Source organism: Panulirus ornatus, chromosome 7, assembly GCF_036320965.1.
Source record: "Panulirus ornatus isolate Po-2019 chromosome 7, ASM3632096v1, whole genome shotgun sequence".
NCBI lineage: Eukaryota > Metazoa > Arthropoda > Malacostraca > Decapoda > Palinuridae > Panulirus > Panulirus ornatus.
In genome coordinates this window covers 36102594-36115870 of record NC_092230.1, presented here as the reverse complement: position 1 = coordinate 36115870, position 13277 = coordinate 36102594, and the positions used below count along the sequence as shown (strand labels likewise).

General features: G+C 40.4%; 1 protein-coding gene across 1 annotated transcript in view; it reads right to left on the bottom strand.

The window, feature by feature from the left end:
- The window catches only part of Nf1 (neurofibromin 1), a 1160697-nt gene that overhangs the window by 1080600 nt on the left and 66820 nt on the right, over positions 1 to 13277 (bottom strand). The window contains exon 7 of the mRNA XM_071663491.1: positions 4339 to 4467. Within this exon, the coding sequence (XP_071519592.1) occupies positions 4339 to 4467 (129 nt within the window). The remainder of the gene's footprint in view (positions 1 to 4338; positions 4468 to 13277) is intronic.

The following is a 13277-nucleotide window of genomic DNA, read 5'->3' as shown; positions in this document are numbered from 1 at the left end:
AAGAGTGTGGTTGAGAGAGCAGAAGAGGGCGTTTTGATATGGTTTGGTCACATGGAGAGAATGAGTGAGGAAAGACTGACAAAGAGGATATATGTGTCAGAGGTGGAGGGAAGAATGAGAAGTGGGAGACCAAATTGGATGTGGAAAGATGGGGTGAAAAAGATTTTGAGTGATCGGGGCCTGAACATGCAGGAGGGTGAAAGGCATGCAAGGAATAGAGTGAATTGGAATGTTGTGCTATAACGGGGTCGACGTGCTGTCAATGGATTAAACCAGGGCATGTGAAGCATCTGGGGTAAACCATGGAAAGTTCTGTGGGGCCTGGATGTGGAAAGGGAGCTGTGGTTTCGATGCATTATACACGACAGCTAGAGACTGCTGAATGTGGCCTTTGTTGTCTTTCCAAGTGCTACTTCGTGCACATGCGGGGGGAGGGGGTTGTCATTTCATGTGTTGCGGGGTGGCGACGGGAATGAATAAAGGCAGACAGTATGAATCATGTACATGTGTATATATTCATATGTCTGTGTGAGTAAATATATGTATACGTTGAGATGTATAAGTATGTATATGTGCGTGTGTGGACATGTATGTATATACATGTGTATGTGGGTGGGTTGGGCCATTCTTTAATCTGTTTCCTTACGCTACCTCACTAACAAGGGAGACAGCGACAAAGTATAATAAATACATAATTATTTTTTTGATCATTTTACCTAACACTGACATAAGGCTAATTGGGCAGTAGTTCAAGGCACACTTTTTGTCTCCTTTTTTGGAGCTAAGTTATCTGGGCCATTGGATTTGTTAAGATTAAACTGGTCCAGGTATCTAAGTACTTCAGAGCTCTTTATTTCTCTAACCTCCAACTCTTCCTCATCAGATTCATGAAACATTTTCACTGGTTGCGGTGTTCTAAACGATTTTTCAATTGTGAATATGGAGTTTAAAGAATGATTTAGTATGGTAGCCATTTCCTTGTCAGTAGTTAGTGTGTCATGTTTGTTTCGTAATAGTCCAATTCCTTCTTTTACTGCCTTCCTTTGTCTTATATATTTGAAGAATTCCTTAGGATTATTCTTAACTTTGAGGATATCCTTTTTTCTTCATCATGTTTACTCTATCTTATGACCTTCTTACAATCTCTTTGGATTTCTTATCAATTCCTGGCAACTTTCATTGGTTCCCATTGATTTGAATTTATTAAATGTTTTCTTCTTTTGGTGAAATAGTCCTTCTATTCTCCTATTCACCCATGAAGGTTTTAAAATATTGCAAGTTCTCTTTGTAATTCGTGGAATATGCTTACTTTCAATCTTGAGTAGCATGTTTTTAGAATCACTCCACATTTCCTCTACTGTGTAAGCATCAAGAAGTTTAGTCAAATTGGTACTCTGAATTTCTTGTCTGTTTTCAAAATTTGCTTACCTGTAAAATGGGATCAAGAGTTTGTTGTCATTCATTTCATAACATAAATTCATCTCTAATCTAATCAAGTTGTGATCGCTGTTTGACAAACTCTCATCTACTTTGCAAGAGTTAATCAAATTTGTGTCAATGGTGAGGACAAGATGTAGAGAACCTACAAGATGTAGAAAGATCTATCATGACTAAAATAGTCCCACAGGTCTAAACACATTATCCTCCTCCCTACAGATTGCTTCAATTCTTCTGTTTTCCCCAGCATTCTTCTGAGGGTACAGGAATCGATGTCATACCTTGGCAGCAATCCCAATATCATAAGCTTCCAAAGACTTTCCTTGAACTTGTTAATAAGTTCCCTATATCTTGCTACTATTTCATCCGATGTCCCATTAACTGCATCATTCGTCCCTGCCTGAAGGATAAAAATCACATCCTCGAGATTGTTTGAGACTATGTCGTCAAACTTATCTAGAACGTGTTTTATTTTAGTACCTTCGTAATGCAAGTTCTTCCTATTTCTACCCTTTGCACAGAACTCCTGGTCCTGATGTCTGACTATAGAGTCCCCAACCAGGTTGAAGCTATAATCATCCTGTACTTCATCATCTAGTATGCTAAACCTACTGTGAGTGGAGAGCTCATTCAGTAATGTGGCTACAAGATTTCCTCACAGGTTGGAAGGTGGAAGTATCTTCCAGCTTATTCTCTATGGTTGCTATCCTACTACCAAAACTATCTACTCTAGATGATATACATGCGCCTGTTTCCTGTATCACAGCTGCTTTCACTGCTAAGAACCCACCTTCCTCTTCCCATCCTTTCACCTAAACATCTAGTTTCTCCAAGGCTTCTCTGTTTTTCCTAACACCTACCGAAAGCCTATCATATATGTCACAAAACAAACAAGAAGCGTACTCACCTTCACATCTGAAAAGAAAGTCCCTGGTGAACTCACAGTGGCATCTAGGGCAGACAACTTGAGAAGCTGGGGCCATATTCTAGGATTTTCACCAAGTTTTAAAAGATTATAACTATTCAAAAAGACTTCACCAAGATTCAAAGGATTTCACCATGATTTAAGAGTGGCACTAAGTGGCACACAATACGACCTGTCTGAAACTGGGTCATTGAGCACGTCTGTCCTCAACAAAGGCTGCCAGCCAAGTACTTCAAGAGATATTGGGACATAACAGGCATAACAAGAAATCAGGCAGGAAATATGCTAAAAGAGGTGTAAAGATATATTTCTATGGTATAGGAATGGTGAGTGAATGTAACAGAATTATAGAAGACATGGTTAATGCAGGCAGCAAATACAAATTTAAAAGAATGTATGATAGAAGAGGACATTCAAGAGATGGAGACCCATCTGTATAAAATCTACCCCTCCCTATACCGAACAAACAGATAAATACACACATATATATACACACACACACAGTAAATACAAGTATTTGGCAATTATAAGCCAGCAGAGTCCAGTAACAATAACATATATATCATACCCTCCTGCTCCAAAACACCCTTCTATGAGGTTCCTGCAGCAATTAGGAAGTTGGCCATGCCCACTGGGAAAGGCTAAAGGCCATAAAGGGTGGTAATGTTGTGTAGGTGTCTCTGTAGGTTGAGAAAGTGCAGTCAAGTAAATGTTCACTGTCTCCGGTGTGGAATTGCATCTTCAGCATGACAGGTATCATGCTTTGTCGAAATGGTGTTCATAAGGCTGTTGAGATGGTTGGTGTTTAGAATGTAAACAAAAAAGTAACCTGTGTACATCTGGAGAGGTAGTTCCAGATGGGTATTATAGATGGTGGGGAAATTTTTAAGACTGGGTGGGAAATGCATGTGTTTAAGGTTTTTCAGGTCATTCTGGTGCGTATATGTTTTCAATTTTTTGTTGAGGGAAGGATGTGTGAGTACTGTGGATGTATAATCAGCTGCTTCTCCTGCCTTAGCTAGTTAACATTAGGAACAAATCAAGAACAGCCTCAATTGCATGCATCCACTCTCTTGCTGTCCTTTCAAATAAGCTGAAACCACAACCATCCACTCTCAGTCTATTATATGTAATGTAATGTCACTAGAGCCTACCATCATCCTAGCCCTACAGACAAATACTTTGTATGCTTACCCTTACCACCTTATATGCCCCAGTTAAGTCAAGAGACTGCAATCTGTTCCCATATACCAGAACTACATTTATTTTGACTCAAGCATGCATTTCAACCTCATCAATGTTTAGGGTCTGATAACTTGAAGCGCCATTCACTCCATCTTTCCAGCACCTTTGTCTTTCCCTCCACTTCTGGCACACAGATCCTCATACTCAGTCTTTCTTTGCTTAGCAATGTACTACTTCAACAAACTGTCCAAAGTACCCAACTCATTTCAACACCGGAATAATATGGACCCTTTGGGTGCTTCAACAGAGGTATAGCCCAAGAAATGTAAAATTAACAGGGTCAGAGTGTAAATCTGTTTTGTTAGATTGGTCTATGCCTTGTCTTAGTGGAACCTGATGAAACAACTGTGAATCTGTTGGGTCTACATCAAAATAATAATCATAACAGTTCAACAAAGGTTGACTTTCCTCATGGTGAAATGGCCCAAGGACAAAAGATAAGTGACTGAAGCAATGGGTTCTCATGGTGACATGACCATCTGTACATATGGACTTCTGGGCAAATAGAGATACCCTTTCCATATACTTCTTAAAGACTTTTCACTTTAAAAATTATCATCCAGGCACCTGACAGTAACAGACATATCAACTGAGAAAAATACATTGACTTCCATTACAGGTATACAGTACAGACAAGAATCTACAGATATATTCAAATAAACAAAGTACAGTGCAGAACCATAGTACATCCACAGCATGATGAGCTGCAAACAAAATCAAACAAAACTTACAGGTGAAAGGACTAAAAGCATTATCTGAAGGGGCCAAACTGCTGCTCTTCGCTTGTTGCTCTCAGCATAGCTCTCTAGATGTTCAAACATTATCTCACAGCACTTTGCTAAGTCTTCATTTCTTCGTTTCTAAAAGAATAAAATATTTCATGAGCATTCTGGACATATCATTCTCCTGTAACTTAAAATGTTTAAAACCATCCCAAACAGCACTTTGCAAAGTCCTCATTTCTTTGTTTCTAAAGGAATACAATACTTCATGAGCATTCTAGACATATCATTCTCCTGTAACCTAAAATGTTTAAAACCATCACCAACTGCATGGGCTTGATAAATGTGCATACATCCTCTAAACTCACTCTAATACCCTCAACATACGTCTAAAGTTAAAAATTAAGACCAGTTTCCACACTGCTATAGCAAATATTTCTCACTTCTAAGAAAACATTGCTCATTCTAATATCAACATCATTCACATCTTTCCACACAAATAAGAAAGTCTACTGAAAAAAAATTCTTCAAGTGTAATCAAAGTTCAAATAAAAGTGTAGACTTAAAGCTTGTTCACATTGCATTTGTACTTCTGTCAATTCAGAACTTTGTATAACAAAATAGTTGTTGAATGAGCTATTATATTATAATAGGGGAATCTAATTCCACTGGAGTGTCTGACTCACTCACTGATGCTATAACTATTCACATATTGATGCTCATGTAGTCTGTTTTACATAATATCAGGAAGCATATCTTCAGCAAATGTTGCCATAGTATGCTTATGTAAATTCATTAACATTAAGGACTGCTTCAAATGAAGAGATCAACAATGTACTCCTTTACATGCAGAGATTACTAAAGATTAACATTTAATCCTTGTCAAAAAGCTTTTTCCAGCTATTTTTTACCACAAGAACCAGCATCCCATTAATCTGATGAATAGAGAACTAAAGAAAATGAGGACACAAAAGAATTACATACCTAAATTATTTCTCTAATTTACAACATTTATTATGAATGATGACAATCCACTTCTTTACCATAAGCAGAGCCATATAAGCATCTACAGAAAAGTATGCTTGCTGTGAAAGCATCACCTCCCCCTCAATAAGCAGTGAACCATGAAAATTCACACTCTTTACCAACCATAATACTTATGAGGCCAGATGATGTTTGTCCACTGAGGCCCAATAACTATAAAATAACCTGCTCGTGTCTATGACACAGTGTAACGGTCAACACATTCACTCAGTAACCACCAACATCTGTGCCTTGGACCTGTTACAGTCAGGACTCAAGAACTTAGTTTTGAAAAGGTAAAAAGTTCTCCACAGAATGAAAGATTTACTGAATGTTCACAAAGCTCTGCCTATGGTGAAAAAGGGTCTATCATTCTTTAAAACCTTCATTTCTTCCAAATGGAAAAACTTATAAAGTATCTAAGAGTATTACCACACAGAGGGAAACTTGAAAATATTCAGGATAAATAGAAAACATTAAGAGAGAACTTTACTCTTAGTGACATCTTTGTTCTAAATCATACAGTAATTAATGCAGCATTCCTCCTACACCATATATTTGCAAAACCTTCCACACAGCATCTCTATCAACCCTATCATACACTTTCTCCAACTCCATGTATTCCCCATACAAGTATAACTGTTCTCCAAGTATTTCTCACACATGTTCTTAAAAGGAAACACTTGATTCAAAAATATTGTCCCATAAAACTCATCAGCTATACTCAATAAACTTTATTTTTATTTATTTATTTTGCTTTGTCGCTGTCTCCCGCGTTTGCGAGGTAGCGCAAGGAAACAGACGAAAGAAATGGCCCAACCCACCCCATACACATGTATATACATACACGTCCACACATGCAAACATACATACCTATACATCTCAATGTACACATATATATACACACACAGACACATACGTATATACCCATGCACACAATTCACACTATCTGCCTTTATTCATTCCCATTGCCACCCATGGAATACCATCCCCCTCCCCCCTCATGTGTGTGAGGTAGCGCTAGGAAAAGACAACAAAGGCCACATTCGTTCACACTCAGTCTCTAGCTGTCATGCAATAATGCCCGAAACCACAGCTCCCTTTCCACATCCAGGCCCCACACAACTTTCCATGGTTTACCCCAGACGCTTCACATGCCCTGATTCAATCCACTGACAGCACGTCAACCCCGGTATACCACATTGATCCAATTCACTCTATTCCTTGCCCGCCTTTCACCCTCCTGCATGTTCAGGCCCCGATCACACAAAATCTTTTTCACTCCATCTTTCCACCTCCAATTTGGTCTCCCACTTCTCCTCGTTCCCTCCACCTCCGACACATATATCCTCCTGGTCAATCTTTCCTCACTCATTCTCTCCATGTGCCCAAACCATTTCAAAACACCCTCTTCTGCTCTCTCAACCACACTCTTTTTATTTCCACACATCTCTCTTACCCTTACATCACTTACTCGATCAAACCACCTCACACCACACATTGTCCTCAAACATCTCATTTCCAGCACATCCATCCTCCTGCGCACAACTCTATCCATAGCCCACGCCTCGCAACCATACAACATTGTTGGAACCACTATTCCTTCAAACATACCCATTTTTGCTTTCCGAGATAATGTTCTCGACTTCCAAACATTCTTTAAGGCTCCCAGGATTTTCACCACTCCCCCACCCTAAGATTCACTTCCGCTTCCATAGTTCCATCCGCTGGCAGATCCACTCCCAGATATCTAAAACACTTTACTTCCTCCAGTTTTTCTCCATTCAAACTTACCTCCCAGCTGACTTGACCCTCAACCCTACTATACCTAATAACCTTGCTCTTATTCACATTTACTCTTAACTTTCTTCTTTCACACACTTTACCAAACTCAGTCACCAGCTTCTGAACCTTCTCACATGAATCAGCCACCAGCGCTGTATCATCAGCGAACAACAACTGATTCACTTCCCAAGCTCTCTCATCCACAACAGACTTCATACTTGCCCCTCTTTCCAAAACTCTTGCATTTACCTCCCTAACAACCCCATCCATAAACAAATTAAACAACCATGGAGACATCACACACCCCTGCCACAAACCTACATTCACTGAGAACCAATCACTTTCCTCTCTTCCTACACGTGCACATGCTTTACATCCTCGATAAAAACTTTTCACTGCTTCTAACAACTTGCCTCCCACACCATATATTCTTAATACCTTCCACAGAGCATCTCTATCAACTCTATCATATGCCTTCTCCAGATCCATAAATGCTACATACAAATCCATTTGCTTTTCTCTCACATACATTTTTCAAAGCAAACACCTGATCCACACATCCTCTACCACTTCTGAAACCACACTGCTCTTCCCCAATCTGATGCTCTGTACATGCCTTCACCCTCTCAATCAATACCCTCCCATATAATTTACCAGGAATACTCAACAAACTTATACCTCTGTAATTTGAGCACTCACTCTTATCCCCTTTGCCTTTGTACAATGGCACTATGCACACATTCCGCCAATCCTCAGGCACCTCACCATGAGTCATACATACATTAAATAACCTTACCAACCAGTCAACAATACAGTCACCCCCTTTTTTAATAGATTCCACTGCAATACCATCCAAACCTACTGCCTTGCTGGCTTTCATCTTCCGCAAAGCTTTTACTACCTCTTCTCTGTTTACCAAATCATTTTCCCTAACCCTCTCACTTTGCACACCATCTCGACCAAAACACCCTATATCTGCCACTCTATCATCAAACACATTCAACAAAAATTCAAAATACTCACTCCATCTCCTTCTCACATCACCACTACTTGTTATCACCTCCCCATTTGCGCCCTTCCCTGAAGTTCCCATTTGCTCCCTTGTCTTATGCACTTTATTTACCTCCTTCCAAAACATCTCTATTTATTCTCCCTAAAACTTAATGATACCTAACCTAACCTAACCTAACCCAACTCTCATTTGCCCTCTTTTTCACCTCTTGCACCTTTCTCTTGACCTCCTGTCTCTCTCTTTTATACATCTCCCACTCAATTGCATTTTTTCCCTGCAAAAATCGTTCAAATGCCTTTCTCTTCTCTTTCACTACTAATCTTACTTCTTCATCCCACCACTCACTACCCTTTCTAATCAACCCACCTCCCACACTTCTCATGCCACAAGCATCTTTTGCGCAAGCCATCACTGATTCCCTAAATACATCCCATTCCTCCCCCACTCCCCTTACTTCCATTGTTCTCACCTTTTTCCATTCTGTACTCAGTCTCTCCTGGTACTTCCTCACACAAGTCTCCCTCCCAAGCTCACTTACTCTCACCACCCTCTTCACCCCAACATTCACTCTTCTTTACTGAAAACCCATACAAATCTTCACCTTAGCCTCCACAAGATAATGATCAGACATCCCTCCAGTTGCACCTCTCAGCACATTAACATCCAAAAGTCTCTCTTTCGCGCGCCTGTCTATCACATAATCCAATAACGCTCTCTGGCCATCTCTCCTACTTACATAAGTATACTTATGTATATCTCGCTTTATATATATATATATATATATATATATATATATATATATATATATATATATTTATATATATATTTTTTTTTTGCTTTGTCGCTGTCTCCCGCGTTTGCGAGGTAGCGCAAGGAAACAGACGAAAGAAATGGCCCAACCCACCCCCATACACATGTATATACATACGTCCACACACGCAAATATACATACCTACGCAACTTTCCATGGTTTACCCCAGACGCTTCACATGCCCCAATTCAATCCACTGACAGCACGTCAACCCCGGTATACCACATCGCTCCAATTCACTCTATTCCTTGCCCTCCTTTCACCCTCCTGCATGTTCAGGCCCCGATCACACAAAATCTTTTTCACTCCATCTTTCCACCTCCAATTTGGTCTCCCTCTTCTCCTCGTTCCCTCCACCTCCGACACATATATCCTCTTGCTCAATCTTTCCTCACTCATTCTCTCCATGTGCCCAAATCACTTCAAAACACCCTCTTCTGCTCTCTCAACCACGCTCTTTTTATTTCCACACATCTCTCTTACCCTTACGTTACTTACTCGATCAAACCACCTCACACCACACATTGTCCTCAAACATCTCATTTCCAGCACATCCATCCTCCTGCGCACAACTCTATCCATAGCCCACGCCTCGCAACCATACAACATTGTTGGAACCACTATTCCTTCAAACATACCCATTTTTGCTTTCCAAGATAATGTTCTCGACTTCCACACATTCTTCAAGGCTCCCAGAATTTTCGCCCCCTCCCCCAACCTATGATCCACTTCCGCTTCCATGGTTCCATCCGCTGCCAGATCCACTCCCAGATATCTAAAACACTTCACTTCCTCCAGTTTTTCTCCATTCAAACTTACCTCCCAACTGACTTGACCCTCAACCCTACTGTACCTAATAACCTTGCTCTTATTCACATTTACTCTTTACTTTCTTCTTTCAAACACTTTACCAAACTCAGTCACCAGCTTCTGCAGTTTCTCACATGAATCAGCCACCAGCGCTGCATCATCAGCGAACAACAACTGATTCACGTCCCAAGCTCTCTCATCCACAACAGACTTCATACTTGCCCCTCTTTCCAAAACTCTTGCATTCACCTCCCTAACAACCCCATCCATACACAAATTAAACAACCATGGAGACATCACACACCCCTGCCGCAAACCTACATTCACTGAGAACCAATCACTTTCCTCTCTTCCTACACGTACACATGCCTTACATCCTCGATAAAAACTTTTCACTGCTTCTAACAACTTGCCTCCCACACCATATATTCTTAATACCTTCCACAGAGCATCTCTATCAACTCTATCATATGCCTTCTCCAGATCCATAAATGCTACATACAAATCCATTAGCTTTTCTAAGTATTTCTCACATACATTCTTCAAAGCAAACACCTGATCCACACATCCTCTACCACTTCTCAAACCACACTGCTCTTCCCCAATCTGATGCTCTGTACATGCCTTCACCCTCTCAATCAATACCCTCCCATATAATTTACCAGGAATACTCAACAAACTTATACCTCTGTAATTTGAGAACTCACTCTTATCCCCTTTGCCTTTGTACAATGGCACTATGCACGCATTTCGCCAATCCTCAGGCACCTCACCATGAGTAATACATACATTAAATAACCTCACCAACCAGTCAACAATACAGTCACCCCCTTTTTTAATAGATTCCACTGCAATACCATCCAAACCTGCTGCCTTGCCGGCTTTCATCTTCCGCAAAACTTTTACTACCTCTTCTCTGTTTACCAAATCATTTTCCCTAACCCTCTCACTTTGCACACCACCTCGACCAAAACACCCTACGTCTGCCACTCTATCATCAAACACATTCAACAAACCTTCAAAATACTCACTCCATCTCCTTCTCACGTCACCACTACTTGTTATAACCTCCCCATTTGCGCCCTTTACTGAAGTTCCCATTTGCTCCCTTGTCTTATGCACTTTATTTACCTCCTTCCAGAACATCTTTTTATTCTCCCTAAAATTCAATGATACTCTCTCACCCCAACTCTCATTTGCCCTCTTTTTCACCTCTTGCACCTTTCTCTTGACCTCCTGTCTCTTTCTTTTATACATCTCCCACTCAATTGCATTTTTTCCCTGCACAAATCGTCCAAATGCCTATCTCTTCTCTTTCACTAATAATCTTACTTCTTCATCCCACCACTCACTACCCTTTCTAATCAACCCACCTCCCACTCTTCTCATGCCACAAGCATCTTTTGCGCAATCCATCACTGATTCCCTAAATACATCCCATTCCTCCCCCACTTACTTACACCACTATAATTAGAAGTCAATTTTATTCACTTTTCCTTTATACATTGGCATTATACATGTATTCAGCCGATCCTCAGCAAACTTTTCATGAGCCATATATACACTGAAAACCCTACCTAACTAATGAAAAACATAATCATCCCTCTTTTTAATAAATGCAAGTGTACTCTAATAAATGCAAGAGTAATCTCATGCGCTCTGCTGCACTTCATCTTATGCAATGCTTTCACCAACTGTTCTCTCTTCACCATACAAACTTCCATGACTCTCTGACTTCAAATAGTTCAATGTCCAAAACATTCCATACCTACCACCCTATCATCAATCACATTTAAAAATTCTTTTAAATGCTCAGTCCATTTCCTCTTCACATTATTTTTGCCTGTTACCACATGCCTATCTGCCCCCTTCACCTATGTTCCTATTTGTCCTCAAGTTTTTTTGCACAATATTAACCTCCTTCCATAGGACCTCCTTGTTCTTCCTGAGGTTTGCTCATATTCACTCACCCCAACTCTTACTTGCTCTCTTTTAACCCCTGTACCTTCCTACTGATCTGCCACTTTCTCTAACACAAATTCCAATCTACCACTTCTTCCATACAAATAATAACTATACACAGCTCTTTCCTCTTACACAAGCAACTTAACTTCCTCATCCCATCACTCACCACCCTTTCTTATCTGTCCATCTTTCACCTAACATATTCCACACACTTCACTTGCACACACACACCGGCAGTGCTTCCCTGAAAATTTCCCATTCCTCACTCACCCCTGTACCTTCATTTAATCTCACATTTTGCCATTCTACATTCAGTCTTTCCTGGTATCTCTTCACACACTTCATGTATATACAAGTATATATAAGCATTACAGTCCAATGAAATGGACTGAAATAGGGCATGTGAAATGTCTGGAATAAATGATGGAAAGGGCTGTGGGGCCTGGATGTGGATAGGGAGCTGCGATCTCGGTGCACTACACATGACAGCTAAAGACTGTGTGTGAAAGAATGTGGTTCTTTTTGTCTGTTATCTCGGTGCTACCTCGCTGAAGCAGGAGGTAGTGATGCTGTTTCCTTCATCCATTCCCGGCGCTACCCCACTCCACAGGAAACAGCATCGCTACCCCCTGCTTTAGTGAGGTATGTATGTATGTGTAAATGTTGACATATGTATATGTGCATGTATGGGCATTTATGTATATCTATGTGTATATGAGTGGATGGACTGTTCTTCATCTGTTTCTTGACGCTACCTCGCTGATGCAGGAAATGGCAATCAAGAATGATAAATAAATAAATAATTATATAAATAATATATACACATATACAGTGTCCACAAAGAAAACTGTATGCCTCCCATGTATTTTCAAAAGCAATACACAGCTAACATTTCTTGTGGGTACAAAAACATATTGCTCTCAGGGTGAAATCTTTGAACATCTGATTGCTCACGCTAATTTTTCTTGAAGTGTGAGCAACCCATCACTAATACCTGGTCTCATGCACCAAAACTTCCAACGCACTCACTCAGCTGCTCCCAAAACACTTGCCTCGCATGATCTTTATTCTCTTGGCCAGTTGCATAAGCACCAATAATCAACCATCTCTTGCCAACCACTTTCAGTTTTCCCACATCAATCTAGAATTCAACTCCTTACACTCACAACTCGTACTTCAGGAGTAGTGCTACTCCTTCCCAAGCTCTTATCCTCTCTCATCAATCCTTGACTTTACTCCCAAGACATTTCCAATTCATTCTTCCCCTTTGCCCTTGAGATTCGTTTCAATAAGAGCCAGAACATCGAGGTTTCTTTCCTTAAACATGCTACCTGTCTCTCTTCTCTTCTCATCTTGGTTACATCCACACACATTCAGACACCCCAATCTAAGCCTCTGAGGAGGGTGAGCACTCCCTGCTTGTCTCCCTCTTCTGGGCTTTTATAGAAATTGAAATACAAGAAGGGGAGGGTTTCCAGCCCCCAGTTCTGCCTCCTTTAGTCGGCTTCTACCACAAATGGGGAATATGGAGGTAGGATTCTT